Genomic DNA, 14,398 nt, shown 5'->3' with positions numbered 1-14,398 from the left:
GAAATATACATGACTCAAAATTATAATTAAACTGAAAGATCTATAACTCAAAATTTAATACGGAGTAATTAATAAGTGAAGTAGGTACAATATTATTCTTATTTAAATTTGTTTATACAAATAAAAAATATTCCATTTTTGTTCAGACTCATAAACTATTTCCATTTCTGCATTATTTGGTCCCAAAAAAATGAAAATCAACAAGATGCGAAGCTCTAAGCTGTTAATGGAGTGTGGAGGAGCGAGCTGAAACCGTCCCGCTATGGATTCCCAGAACCCGAACCCGAGCTATGACCGGAATTCGGACCCTAATCCCCAACCCCAACCGGCCTCCCGCCGTCCTCGTGGCTTTGCCGCCAGAATTGCCGGCAACGCTGCCTCTGCTACCGCCAACAAGAGCAGGAAGGAGAGAGAGAAGGAGAAGGAGCGCACCAAGTTTCGCGAGCGCCATCGCCGGGCCTTCACTGCCCGGGTAATGACCGGCCTCCGCCAGCACGGAAATTTCGCCCTCCCGGCCCGTTCGGACATGAATGACGTCCTCCGTGCCCTCGCCCGCCAGGCCGGTTGGATCGTCGAGCCCGATGGCACCACCTATAGACCGCCAGCTCCTTCTAACGTGGTCAGTAATCCGCACTAGTTCTATTTACTACTACTGCTCCTTATATTTCTGTGTTTCTGAATTTGATAGGGTTTATTACTTCATTATTTAATTTATCATTGGGTTTAGGAAGGAAGAAGATTTTGTAATTTGTATCAAACAAAACATAATTATGAATGCTTTAGTTATTTTTGTTTAGGATTGGAAATGCCTCATACTATATGTTTAGAATTGAAAAAATTTGGTTAGGCACTTGAATTGGTAATTACAAGTTCGACTCCCAATAGAAGCGGTCTATTGGCCTTCTTGGTTTGAACTGGTAAGCTATGGGCAATCTAAGCCGGTTTATCTTTTTGTGATCCATTGTCGGGGGTTTATCTTTTTGTGATCCATTGTCGGGGGTTTACCTGCACACTCTCGGGTAGTGGCGGTCGGTTTCCTTGTCACTCAAAGTTGTATACTTAGTATATATGACTTGAAGACATTATGAAACCTTCAGAATGGTGCTACAGGTAATATTAAAATTAAAGCACCATATCTGAGAATACTAAAAATACTGAAGTTATATTTGTATGCATTATGATTATATTTTATCTGGTTATAGATACTTCTAAAATGATGAAATGGTGATAAGGTTCTTACTATATCCTTGAAGAGTTACAGGAACTTTCATGAATGCAGTGGGTTATAGGATTTAATGTATCTCGTTGCGCACCTACTTATATAGTTATATGCGTGTATTCAAAAGAGATGAATGCTTAATAGCTTTTGGATAGTCTTCAATTTGCTATCCTAAACAATGAGCAATAGGAGGCTAGGTGAACTGCTTGTAAATATAATTTCTTTTGCACATTTTGATATGTTATTGTTAACTGCTCCGAAAGAGACAATCAAGTAATTTCCATGATATGGTTTTAATTTGCACAGGTGGCTTATCCAGCGAGGGTGATTGGGAATCCACTTTCTGCTGATCCTTTGAAAAATTGCTCAACAAGAGCGTCAATAGACTGCCAGGCATCAGTTCTTAGAATTGATGAGAGCTTGTCTCCAGCTAGTTTTGATTCTGTTGTTGTATCAGATACGGGTACAAATGCTGATAAGTACACAAGTAGCAGCCCCATGAACTCATCAGGATGTTTAGAGTCTGATCAGGTGATCTAAAAGATACATGAGTCATGTGGAACAAATATCACTTGTCATTTTGATTTTGTTAAAAAGTATACTTTGAGCTTGTTTGGCCTGGCTAGAACTTGTCATTATATATATATGCACTCCATATTTTGATACAAGCTTCTGAGAAAGAAAGAAGTTGAACATTTTTCCAACATGTTTGGTTGATTAGATAGGAGTTCTTTTTGAAACAGTTTGAAACAGACATGCTGTTTTGACAATTAAAAACATTCTTTATTACGGAGTAGTAAAGGTACAATAACATACATGCATTTATTAAGTTAGAAGTTTAGATAGAAGTTCTTTTTGAAACAGACATGCTGTTTTGACAATTAAAAACGCTCTTTATTAGTTAAGATACAATAACAGACATGCATTTATTAACTTAGAAGTTTAGATAGGAGTTCTTTTTGAAACAGACATGCTGTTTTGACAATTAAAAACACTCTTTATTAGTAAAGATACAATAAAAGACATGCATTTATTAAGTTAGAAGTTACCAAGCCAGCAAAATATTTGAAATTTCAAAAATGCCATTGATGCTTCATTAAATTGCTCAGACTTACTAGAAAAAGAGTTTATCTGAAAAGTGTGAATTTATAACTCTTCCTCTTATCTACTTCAATTTATTTTAACCCTTAAGTCCTCAACAATTAAGTTTAGCCCAACTTTTAGTCTTTTAGAGTAGATAAGCTTCATTAAGTTGTTGACTAAACTAGTGCCCTATAGGTTCCAATTTATGTCAATTCTTTAATTTCTTGGATTGTATATTATATTTTAATTTGTAACTTATTTCAGCCTCTTGTCTGCTCTAATCCATTGTCTTTGTATTTTAAGTTTATGCACAAATGCTGAATAGGTAGACCATTTTCGTCGAAAGTTTTTAATGTAAAATTCTAATGTGATGGGTGATGCAGCTTATACAAGAAGTTCATACTGGGGAGCATGGAAATAATTTTTTAGGAACTCCATATGTCCCTGTCTATGTTATGCTTTCTGTAAGTGGCCTAATTTCTCCATTGCTGATTCTTTTCTTTAATAGGTGAAATGGCAATCCTTTTCCATTAATTTATTTGCTTTGATTCTTGAAATTCTCCATGCATTCATGATCTAAAGGAAAAAATGCAAGATTATTTTTTGTTCATTATGTTCACCCTTTCTTTTTCAGTCAATGCTAATATTAACAAGTTTCTTTCTGGCAGAGTGGTATAATTAACAATTTCTGCCAATTAGTGGATCCTGGCGGTGTTAAACAGGAGTTACAACTACTGAAGTCTTTAAACATAGATGGTGTTGTTGTAAATTGTTGGTGGGGGATTGTCGAAGGATGGAAAGATCAGAAATATGAGTGGTCTGGATACAGAGAATTGTTCGATATCATCCGAGATATGGAATTGAAATTGCTGGTATGAAATTTATGTTCTGGTACATTAACGCATTTTACTGCTTTTGGTATATCAGCTCATAACTGGTTCTAATAAATGAGTGAACATTTTTTGTCTGCAAGCATTGGTCTTTTCTCCTTAGACATACATTTCAGAAATTTAGCTTAGCTATTTCATCATTTATAGTTTTGCCTACTTTGTCCCTCTGCCCTGTGGGCTGTGGACCCAAAAATAGAGAGATGATATGCAGAAATTGGTATTTCTCCACTTGGAAAATTTCTTCTCTAATGCCTTGTTCAAATGGATTGTTTATTAACTGTCTTCTTCTCTTCTGAAGGTTGTAATGGCATTTAATGCTTATGGTGGAAATGATTTCAATGTGGATATATCTCTCCCTCAGTGGGTTTTGAAGATTGGAAAAGACAGCCCGGAAATATTCTTCACTGATCGTGTAGGAAGATGGAATACTGAATGTCTTTCTTGGGGAATAGATAGGGAGCGTATTTTAGAACATAGAACTGGTCGAGAGGTATCAAAATTTTCTTATTCATTTTTTGTTGGTTTATTGGGTGATGAGGGAAACCCGTAGTTACTACCCAAGAGTGTGCACGTGCCACGGGGTAAACCCCGATCCTGTGTAAATGTTCTTATTCTTGACAAGAAGGAAGAGTGCTATGAGTGCTCTTTCTTCTTGATCCCAAGAAGGGCATTCTATTACATTATCCTTCTTTAGAGTTGATTTTTAAGTTTGGTGCTTTATGCACCTCATGCATCTCCCTTTTCCAATTCATACATCTATTTTGTTTTTATGTAAGGAGTATCTAACTATTCTAGAAAGAAAATGGTATTATTCTGCATAATTTTCCTGTTAACTTTGAAATTGGTTGGATTAATCCTCATTAGTAATCCAACTTTTGCAGGTTTGTTATGAATTCATGAGAAGCTTTCGAGCTGAGTTTAATGATTTGTTCACTGAGGGTCTCATTTCTGCTGTGGAAATTGGACTTGGAGCTTCTGGGGAGTTGAAGTACCCTTCTTTTTCTGAAAGAAATGGGTGGAGATTTCCTGGTATTGGTGAGTTCCAGGTATCTATTTGCTCCACCAAGGTCTATGGATTCATTTCTATTAATCCTTTTATCGTATCTTCTTAGTTGTCAAGTTTAATCTGATATATTTCCTTTCATAATGTATTGGCAGTAAACACTTTTTGTAGTGCTATGACATAAGCAGAACCTCTTATGTATTGGAAGTAAACTCACTCTCTAGAATGGTGTTGTAATGTTGATCCTCACGAGTCACAAGCACATCCTCCAATTATAACTGTGTGATGTAAAATGAGGCCGTTTCCCCATCATTAAAACAAACACTAGGCTCAAAAGCAGCAATGAACTTGTGTCCAAGGACAATATAGATCACAAACTATTCTTTACATTTCTAAATTGGTAATTGACACACTAAAATAGGACTCAGAATAATTCCTCTTTAATCTATTACCATAATTTGTATGTAGCTTCTGTATTATTCTATATACTAACTGTAATCTTGCTTTCCACGTCAAATATATATTCATTCATGCTATGTGCTTTCAATGCAATGCTTCTCCCTGCTGCCTTGGTGAAATTAGTAATCAACTTCTTTCCCCCTCCTGCAGTGTTATGATAAGTTTCTTCTGCTAAGTCTTAAAGATGCTGCAAAGAAACGAGGGCACCCTTCCTGGGCCACGGGGCCTGATAATGTTGGTGGTTATAATTCTAGGCCACATGACACTAGATTTTTCTGTGAACGAGGTGATTATGATAGCTACTATGGACGATTCTTCCTCCAGTGGTATACCCAGGCCTTAATAGATCATGTTGATATCATTCTGTCAGCTGCAACTGAAGTATTTGATGAAACACCGTTAGTTGTGAAGGTATGTACCTATGTGTATGTACACATGTAAATGTTAGAACCTAAAGGCACGAGGCATCTACTTAATTTGTTTGCTACAGAGTATTTGTTTTTGAGTGACGAGGGAAATATGCAACTACTACCTGAGGGTGTGCACTGGGTAAATCCCGTCTTGTGACCCTAACTAGCAAAGGACTACAAAGAGGTAAATCAGCCTAGGTCGCCCATAGCTGACCGGCTCAAACCAAGAAAGCCAATAGGCCGTTCCTGCTGGGAGTCGAACTTGTAATTACCAAGTCGATGGTTTGACCAACTTGGTCGGGTTGCCCCTATTTGTTTGCTATGTTTTTTGTTTGTTTGAACTTAAAATAAGATAACATTATCTTTGGAGACTTAAGCATTGGAACAGGGGTGTAAGCTCGCCCTATTAATTTATTTGCTCTGTGCCATCTGGTACTTAGGGAACTCTGGGTAATGTGACAGCTTTAAACATGATCTAACTGAAAAATAAACATGCAAGTCTTGCAGTAAATGTTAGTGTGTTGAAACGGGAAAATAACGAGTTTTCCTCATTTCCTGCAGATTCCGGGAATTCATTGGTGGTATAAAACGAGCAGCCATGCAGCAGAACTCACTGCTGGATATTACAACACATCAAACCGAGATGGCTATTCTCCACTGTTTGAGGTCCTCAAAAAACACAATGCGACAATGAAGTTAGTGAGCAAGGAAACACAGATTTCACCCCACGATCTTGATGAAGCATATGCAGATCCCAATGGCTTGTGTTGGCAGGTTCTTGCATTCTCAACTTTGCTCACAACTAACACCCTACAACTCTTAAAAATCTGTATGCAAACTTGACGAAAACTTTTTCCTTAGGTCCTAAATGGTGCTTGGGATAAGGGACTAGCTATAGCTGGTCATAACGCCCCCCGGGATTATGATAGAGAAACATTTATGAGACTCGTGGAGACATCAAAGCCAAGAAATGATCCCGATCGACACCACTTTACATTCTTTGTACTCGAACAACCATGGCAGCAGGTTCAAACGGCAGATACCATCTCAGAATTAGAATACTTTGTTAAATGCATGCATGGCTATGCATAGTACCATTTTTGAGTTCTTCTCTCTTATATTTGCTTTACAAAGCATATCTGTATTATATTACAGGATCATGAATCTTAGGGTCCATTTGTAAAACAGGAAAATGATTTTTGAAAAATGAGTCATTATTCAGAAAACATTTTCATTTTTCGTGTTTGGTTGTACAATAGAAAATTGTCTTTGTATGTTTGGTTCATTTTCTGAAAAATGAGTAGAATTGTATAATTAAACATTTTAAATATTTTATTTAGAATATAAAAATATTTATAATAATATTATTTATAAAAAATTTAAAAAAAAATTGGTTTTTGCAAAAAATCAGAGATGCTTTGGTTTTTGCAGGAAATTTAGTTCTAAGTGTGACGGAAAATAAGTTCATTTTCTGCTAAAAAGACTAGATTTTCTTCAATTAATGGATTGCATCCAAACACTGAAAACCTGAAAAATAATATTTAAAAATCATTTTATGAGTTTCTAAATACAACCTTAATTCCGGAATTTTAAATATATCTGACAGGGTAATTGGGTACCCGACCCGGAACTATTGGCAGCACCCAATACACCTCACTCCTCAGCATCAATGCTCAACGGTTCAACTCCTCAGCATTGATGGCCAACGTTCAGCTCCTCAGCATTGATGACAGACGTTCAGCTCCTCAGCATTCAACACCTCAGGTACTGATGTCCAACGATCAACTCTTCATCAATGCTCCGTTACTGAGCTGAAGGGAATAAAAAGGCTCACAACCACATAGTGAAGGGGGACACTTCTTACACTTCTTACTAGACAATACATATCTCTTGTACACTGAGCACTACGCTCAACTTGGTATTAAAACATTCAAATACTCGAATAATATACCGGTAAACACATTATTACCGTCATTGGTGCTTTCATTGAGAGGCGAGATCAGATCTCAGGCTAAAATCACAAAATCAAAAAAAAAAAAAAAAAAAAAAAAAACCACTCAGTTCATCTCATCACTATCAATGGTATCTGGATCCAGCAGCTCGAGCACACCTAGTCAGGTGAACAAGGGTCACCCCTCGGGTGATCTTCGTGAGCAGCTCAACAGTAACCATGGAGGTGACCTTCGCAGCCAACTCAACAACAACAACCGTAGTGAAGGTGACCTCCGTACCCAACTCAACGACAACCATGGTGATGGCCGTACTCCCCTCCCAGCAACTGCTGCTCCCGCCCAGGTGGTGGACCTTCAGGCAGCAGCGCATGTCATCCAACAGGCGGCGGCGACGATGGCCCAACTAGTCGCAGAAATGCAAGGCCAGATCTTACCGCCACCACCCCCTCTGGAGGAAGAAGTGCAATCTCCGAGGCAAAACAGAACTCAGGGGGTGCAAGGATCCTCCAATAGAGGTCCCCGTGCCCAAGCAGGAAAGACAGTAACCAAACGACCATCCGGAGAAAGGATGGGCGAATCTGGTGGATTGGCTCCGCGTCACTCCACTAGACACAAAACACCACAGGAAGGCCTGGTGGAAAGACTCCAAAGGCAGATAGATGATTTGGAAAAGAAAGTAGAAGCAAGAGAACACTCACCAGAACCGGAGGTAAGAATGGCTGCTCCATTCTCTCCCGACATAATGGAAGTTCCTCTTCCAAAAGACTTTCGACTACCCACCATCAAGGCCTACACTGGCACTTCAGATCCGCGTACCCACATGACAAGATACAAGGCAGCCATGGTCATGATTGGGGCAAGCGATGCCATCATGTGCAGAGCGTTCTTGTCCACTTTGGACGGAACTGCTCAAGATTGGTTTAACACGATTTCGGACGGATCAATTCAAACTTTTGCAGAGCTATCCAAAAGTTTCTTGTCTTATTTCTCAGGGAGTATACAACATAAGAAACCATTCTCACATCTCGGTGGGGTAAAACAGGATAAGGGAGAAAGCCTGCGGGACTTCTTAAGCAAATGGAAAAAAGAAGTCAACAACGTATACGACTTCGATTCGAAGGCAGCGATTCTCATCTTCATCCAAGCACTAAGGTCAGGTGATTTCCACAAACAAATGAACGCCCACCACCCACGCTCTTATGAAGAACTCATGAGAACGACCAATCGGTACGCAGACGCTGAGGAGGCTGACAGGAGGAAAAAGGATGAGGAGGAAGGACGAAAGAGTTGGCGACCTGATAAAGCTGGTCCGCCCAGCCAGGCACCACGACCAAACCAACCACCCTCAACGCAGNAAAAAAAAAAAAAAAAAAAAAAAGAACCACTCAGTTCATCTCATCACTATCAATGGTATCTGGATCCAGCAGCTCGAGCACACCTAGTCAGGTGAACAAGGGTCACCCCTCGGGTGATCTTCGTGAGCAGCTCAACAGTAACCATGGAGGTGACCTTCGCAGCCAACTCAACAACAACAACCGTAGTGAAGGTGACCTCCGTACCCAACTCAACGACAACCATGGTGATGGCCGTACTCCCCTCCCAGCAACTGCTGCTCCCGCCCAGGTGGTGGACCTTCAGGCAGCAGCGCATGTCATCCAACAGGCGGCGGCGACGATGGCCCAACTAGTCGCAGAAATGCAAGGCCAGATCTTACCGCCACCACCCCCTCTGGAGGAAGAAGTGCAATCTCCGAGGCAAAACAGAACTCAGGGGGTGCAAGGATCCTCCAATAGAGGTCCCCGTGCCCAAGCAGGAAAGACAGTAACCAAACGACCATCCGGAGAAAGGATGGGCGAATCTGGTGGATTGGCTCCGCGTCACTCCACTAGACACAAAACACCACAGGAAGGCCTGGTGGAAAGACTCCAAAGGCAGATAGATGATTTGGAAAAGAAAGTAGAAGCAAGAGAACACTCACCAGAACCGGAGGTAAGAATGGCTGCTCCATTCTCTCCCGACATAATGGAAGTTCCTCTTCCAAAAGACTTTCGACTACCCACCATCAAGGCCTACACTGGCACTTCAGATCCGCGTACCCACATGACAAGATACAAGGCAGCCATGGTCATGATTGGGGCAAGCGATGCCATCATGTGCAGAGCGTTCTTGTCCACTTTGGACGGAACTGCTCAAGATTGGTTTAACACGATTTCGGACGGATCAATTCAAACTTTTGCAGAGCTATCCAAAAGTTTCTTGTCTTATTTCTCAGGGAGTATACAACATAAGAAACCATTCTCACATCTCGGTGGGGTAAAACAGGATAAGGGAGAAAGCCTGCGGGACTTCTTAAGCAAATGGAAAAAAGAAGTCAACAACGTATACGACTTCGATTCGAAGGCAGCGATTCTCATCTTCATCCAAGCACTAAGGTCAGGTGATTTCCACAAACAAATGAACGCCCACCACCCACGCTCTTATGAAGAACTCATGAGAACGACCAATCGGTACGCAGACGCTGAGGAGGCTGACAGGAGGAAAAAGGATGAGGAGGAAGGACGAAAGAGTTGGCGACCTGATAAAGCTGGTCCGCCCAGCCAGGCACCACGACCAAACCAACCACCCTCAACGCAGGGAAGAGATGAGCATTTTCGTCTCGCCCCACCGCGGCACTTAACACCGCTTACTCACCCGGTTAGCGTGATTCTAAGTCACGCTGAGGAAATGGGAATGGTGCATTTTCCCTCAGCACCAGCATTTGTTGAGTGTCCGGGACAGTACCAGCATCAACAAAGCCTACCCGACAATGTGTGGCGAAAGAAAGAAGATCCTGAGCCTTCAGCTTCCAACACCAAGAAAAGGAGGTGCGACCTGGGCGAGAAAGCAAGAAACAGTGAGCTAGAGGAAAAGTCCGTGCAACGCAAAAAACATGTAATTCGCTGATGGTCGGTCAAAAACTCTCCAAGTTGGTCGAAGTCAGTCCTCGGCCAAGTTTTTGGCCAAGTTTGGCCGAGGTCAGTCCTCGTCCAAAATTAAAAAAAAAAAAACAATAATAATAATATAATTGGCCGAGGTCAGTCCTCGGCCAACACTTGGTCGAGGCTTGACCTCGGCCAATACTTGGTTTGAAGTCGACCACCTCATCAAGTGGCTCTTCAAGTGGTGTCACCTCATCAAGTGGCGTTGCTCCTCATCAAGTAAAAAACTCTATTCCCTTAGGGCCGGCACGAGATCCGGTCTCGCTAGCTACCTGACGGGAGAGTGTTTTCCTGGGTCAAGCCAGATGCTTGATTTAAAAAACACCACACTCTAGTCCCTTAGGGCTGGCACGAGATCCGATCTCGCTAGCTACCTGACGGGAGAGCAGACCTTTGATCGAAGCTTACGGCTGGTCGAAGTGAGCTCGCGCACAGAACGTCAAAAACAAAAAAACAAAAAAAAAAACAAAAACAAACAAACAAACAAAAAAAAAACAAAAAAAAAACCAAAAAACAAAAAGAAAAAGAAAAAGAAACAAAAAAAAAAAATAGAATAAGATTATGGCCGAGGTCCACCTCGGCCCAAATTTGGCCGAGGTCACCTCGGCCAAAATTAATTGGCCGTAGTCCATGACTTCGGCCGATTTGGCCGAAGTCACGCTTCGGCCAATTAAAAAAAAAAAAAAAACAGTCTCATGCAGATCATTATTCCCAAACCACCTCAATTACTCTCGTTGGCTAGGGAGTGGGGGGACTGGTGACAGGGTAATTGGGTACCCGACCCGGAACTATTGGCAGCACCCAAGACACCTCACACTATTGGCAGCACCCAAGACACCTCACCCCTCAGCATCAATGCTCAACGGTTCAACTCCTCAGCATTGATGGCCAACGTTCAGCTCCTCAGCATTGATGACAGACGTTCAGCTCCTCAGCATTCAACACCTCAGGTACTGATGTCCAACGATCAACTCTTCATCAATGCTCCGTTACTGAGCTGAAGGGAATAAAAAGGCTCACAACCACATAGTGAAGGGGGACACTTCTTACACTTCTTACACTTCTTACTAGACAATACATATCTCTTGTACACTGAGCACTACGCTCAACTATTTTTTTTTTTTTTTATAATAATTAGAATCGAACTATTATGGGTTATTTATTTATTTTGACTAATTTAGAATCGAATTGAATTGTGTTTTTGGACTAATCTAAAAAGTCCATATGTCCTTCACTCCTTTGACACTGAGTCATGGTCACTGAAGAAACAAAATCTTAAATTCTATTCCACATTTTTTCAGAAAAATAAAAAAAAATAAAAAAGTTCCGTTAAAAAGAGAAGAAGCTATAGAAATCTTAGGCGCCACGGTGACGCCACGTATTAACTTCCGGCGCCCCACAAAATTTGTTTGCCTCCGGCCGTCCACTGCCGACGAGCCAACTGAAACTTCTTCGTTGTTTCTCACTTTCTGCAACTACACAGAGCCGAAAATGGCAGCGTATGTAGCGACCGCAAATTCTTCTATCAGTATCTCAGGAATCAAACCCAAACCCAAACCCAAACCCCTTGCCAATCATTCTACACATTTCTTTCCCAAGACCCCGAGAATAGTTCTCTCAAATGGCTTCGCCGGAACGGGAAGGACCAATTACAGTTCTCCCAGTTCTATTCCTTCTTCTAATGCTAGCACTAAACTATACAGGCGCCTTGATTCCTGCTTAGTAGTTCCTCCGCCACGAGGCCGGAAACCCAAAGCGATCATCAAATTTCTCGGCGGAGCTTTCATCGGAGCTGTCCCGGAAGTCACTTACAGGTCTCTGATTTAAAGGCTGTATGGAATTCCTTTGCTTTGGAAGCTTCCTGGAGATGTTTACTCATCTGTTTCCTGTTTTGTTTTTTGCTAGTTATTTGCTCGAGCTGCTGGCGAGCGAAGGGTATTTGATCATTTGTGTGCCTTACAATGTGACATTCGACCACTCGCAAATTTCCAGACGGGTTTTTGAGAGGTTCCATTCTTGTTTCGCTTCAATTTTGGAGTCTGGGTTGCCGGATTCAGGACTTTCGGCTGCTGAGATTGCAGATTTGCCACTTTATTCAGTAGGACACAGGTACTTTCTGTTAGTATAATATTAATCATTGATAAATTGATTGATTATTACTCCGTATTTATGAGAGAAAACGTAATACTTATAAGTAAAAATGTGATACTTATGATGAAAAATGTAATATTAGGGGTCGAAAAGTTACTTAGAAACAAAATTGTAATATTTATGAGGGGAAGTGTTATACTTATGAAAAACCTGACCTGTTTTGTGGATAAGGATCCGTGAGACAGTCTCGTAGGAGGTTTTGCCTTAAAGTTTTGGTGGATGATAATAGAGCTAAGGAAATAAGTTAAAGTGGTGTATAATTTTTCTTGCATTGGGATTGCTTGATATACTGTTGTTGGGACAGTATGTAGTAAAGGAGGTAACTTGATGGGCATCTCTTCATGAATATGAATGTTAAGAACAAGTGTGAGAACATGAGATATTTTATTGTGTTTTCTTCATGAGAAGAATGGTTGAATGGGAGACAAAATACTCGTATGTAAAAGCAGTGTTTATAAAAAATAAAGAAAGTAAGATGAGATGCCACTATGTCATGCGATATCTTCTATAGAATGCACTCATCATTGTACCATGTGTGTGTAGCAATGGAGCTCTTCTTCAAGCCCTCATAGGAAGTTATTTCTCTGAGAAGATACCGAAGGTATGTGATTTTTTTTTTCTTTACTTGGATTTATGTGCAATCATTGCGTATTATGCTAATTGTGTAGTGCGTTGTAGTTATTATCTCTAGTTAACTGAACTACTGAAACTAAATGAGAGTTTATTTTGATTTTGAAGGCTAATGTAATAATATCATACAACAACAGGCCAGCATCAGAGGCAGTACCATATTTTGAGCTGGTAATTGTCCTTGTATGGTTATATGTTTCTTGTAAATCTAAGATCTTCATATCTACCTGATTATTTTTGTCGTGTTTCAATCTAACTGGCAATGCTTGTAGCATGCATGCATGTGCATGCGTGCCCGTGTGTGTGATGGAAGCAGCTACAAACTTAGTTGTCTTTACAATGTTTCTTTGTTTCCTCCATACTTACGGGGTTCCAATTCTTTTGTATGGCCAAGTTGTTGGCTTCCTTAAGATTATTGGTTTTTTAGGGTGACGTGTGTGACCTACATGTTTCCTATAGAGCTTCACTGATCAGTCCTTTTTTTTCTCCCCTTAGGCTAAGATGGATTCTGGATTTGTTCTTATTATTGATTAAGTTGGCTTCACCTCACCTCGCTTATTTTACTTGCTATTTTGCAGTTGGGCCCTGTAGTTGGTCAGTTACTGCCGGTTGTTGAAACATCTCCGATGTATTCAGCTGTTCAGACTGCTTCAGGTAGATCACATTAATCGGTTGAATGTCTATTCTATCAACTTCCCTGAAATGTGAAAACTCGAACCCATGCCTAATGCAGAGTGTGTATTTATCCCTTGTTATCTTTTCTCGTGCACGTTTAGGAAATGCATGGAAGATGCTGCTTGATGCAGCCGAAACAGTGGTACCGAACTATGATCCAGAAGCAGTTGTTTCATTGACTAAATTTGCCGATCAATTGCCTTCTGTATTTAATGAGGTATCTATCCTGGATATTACACCTTATTTATGGCTCGTTCTTCACACACATTCTTAATTGACCACTCTCAGATTAGCAAACTTTTTAGCTGCTCAAATATTGTATATTAATCATCCCTTGTTACATGGTATCTTGCTTTCTTGTTGCCCCATCAGCTTGCTCAAGGGATAGCGGAGTTCAAGCCTACACCATCTGAAAATCTCGAGTGTTTCAAAGAATCGTATAGTGTTCCGTGCACTCTACTGGTATGTGTCATGAAAATACAAGATTCAAGGTACAAGAAGAAGCAACAGTTCCCTATTGATGTAACGATTAATTGTTGTTTTAGGTGAAGTTTGATTTTGATGCAATAGATGAGACTGATCGCCTTGAAGAGATACTGAAGCCTCGAGTCGAATCTTATGGTGGAAAACTAGAGAAAGTTGTCTTAAGTGGTAACCACATTACACCGTGCATTCAGGTAACTCTCAAACTACGCACATTCTAACTCATTTTTTGGTGATGTGTTTGTTCGCGTCAGTATATGAAGCGTAGATTCTGTGATATCTTTTGCTTAGGTTGCAAAACACAATGGTTTTAAAATTTTGTAACTAAGATATATGATTAGGTAAATGGTAATAGAGGTTAACAAGCTTAGACGATGCAAAAGCGTGCACACATCTTAGCGAGTTGTACCATCTGAACTTTGGCAATTTGTTATGAGTTTTTTTTTTTTTTTTTTTTTTTTTTAA

At 40.5% G+C, this 14,398-nt stretch overlaps 2 protein-coding genes across 2 annotated transcripts in view; both read left to right on the top strand.

Annotated features, from left to right (window-relative positions):
* Positions 1–154: 154 nt before the first annotated feature.
* On the top strand, positions 155–6,305 carry LOC116027825 (beta-amylase 8). The gene is made up of 9 exons (XM_031269583.1): positions 155–619; positions 1,526–1,750; positions 2,686–2,766; positions 2,971–3,174; positions 3,491–3,682; positions 4,074–4,238; positions 4,805–5,065; positions 5,626–5,838; positions 5,926–6,305. Exons 1-9 carry the CDS (start codon positions 263–265, stop codon positions 6,154–6,156), a joined length of 1,929 nt encoding a protein of 642 aa, XP_031125443.1. The 5' UTR covers positions 155–262; the 3' UTR covers positions 6,157–6,305.
* Positions 6,306–11,328: 5,023 nt separating this feature from the next.
* Positions 11,329–14,398, top strand: part of LOC116027220 — a 6,004-nt gene continuing 2,934 nt past the window's right edge. The window contains exons 1-8 of the mRNA XM_031268707.1: positions 11,329–11,808; positions 11,900–12,103; positions 12,689–12,746; positions 12,884–12,946; positions 13,354–13,429; positions 13,552–13,667; positions 13,823–13,912; positions 13,996–14,127. Coding sequence (XP_031124567.1) covers positions 11,486–11,808; positions 11,900–12,103; positions 12,689–12,746; positions 12,884–12,946; positions 13,354–13,429; positions 13,552–13,667; positions 13,823–13,912; positions 13,996–14,127 — 1,062 coding nt within the window. The 5' untranslated portion in view covers positions 11,329–11,485. The remainder of the gene's footprint in view (positions 11,809–11,899; positions 12,104–12,688; positions 12,747–12,883; positions 12,947–13,353; positions 13,430–13,551; positions 13,668–13,822; positions 13,913–13,995; positions 14,128–14,398) is intronic.

Source organism: Ipomoea triloba, chromosome 8, assembly GCF_003576645.1.
Source record: "Ipomoea triloba cultivar NCNSP0323 chromosome 8, ASM357664v1".
Lineage (NCBI taxonomy): Eukaryota > Viridiplantae > Streptophyta > Magnoliopsida > Solanales > Convolvulaceae > Ipomoea > Ipomoea triloba.
Note: the sequence above shows the minus strand (reverse complement) of the source record. Positions and strands in the feature narration are given on the sequence as shown.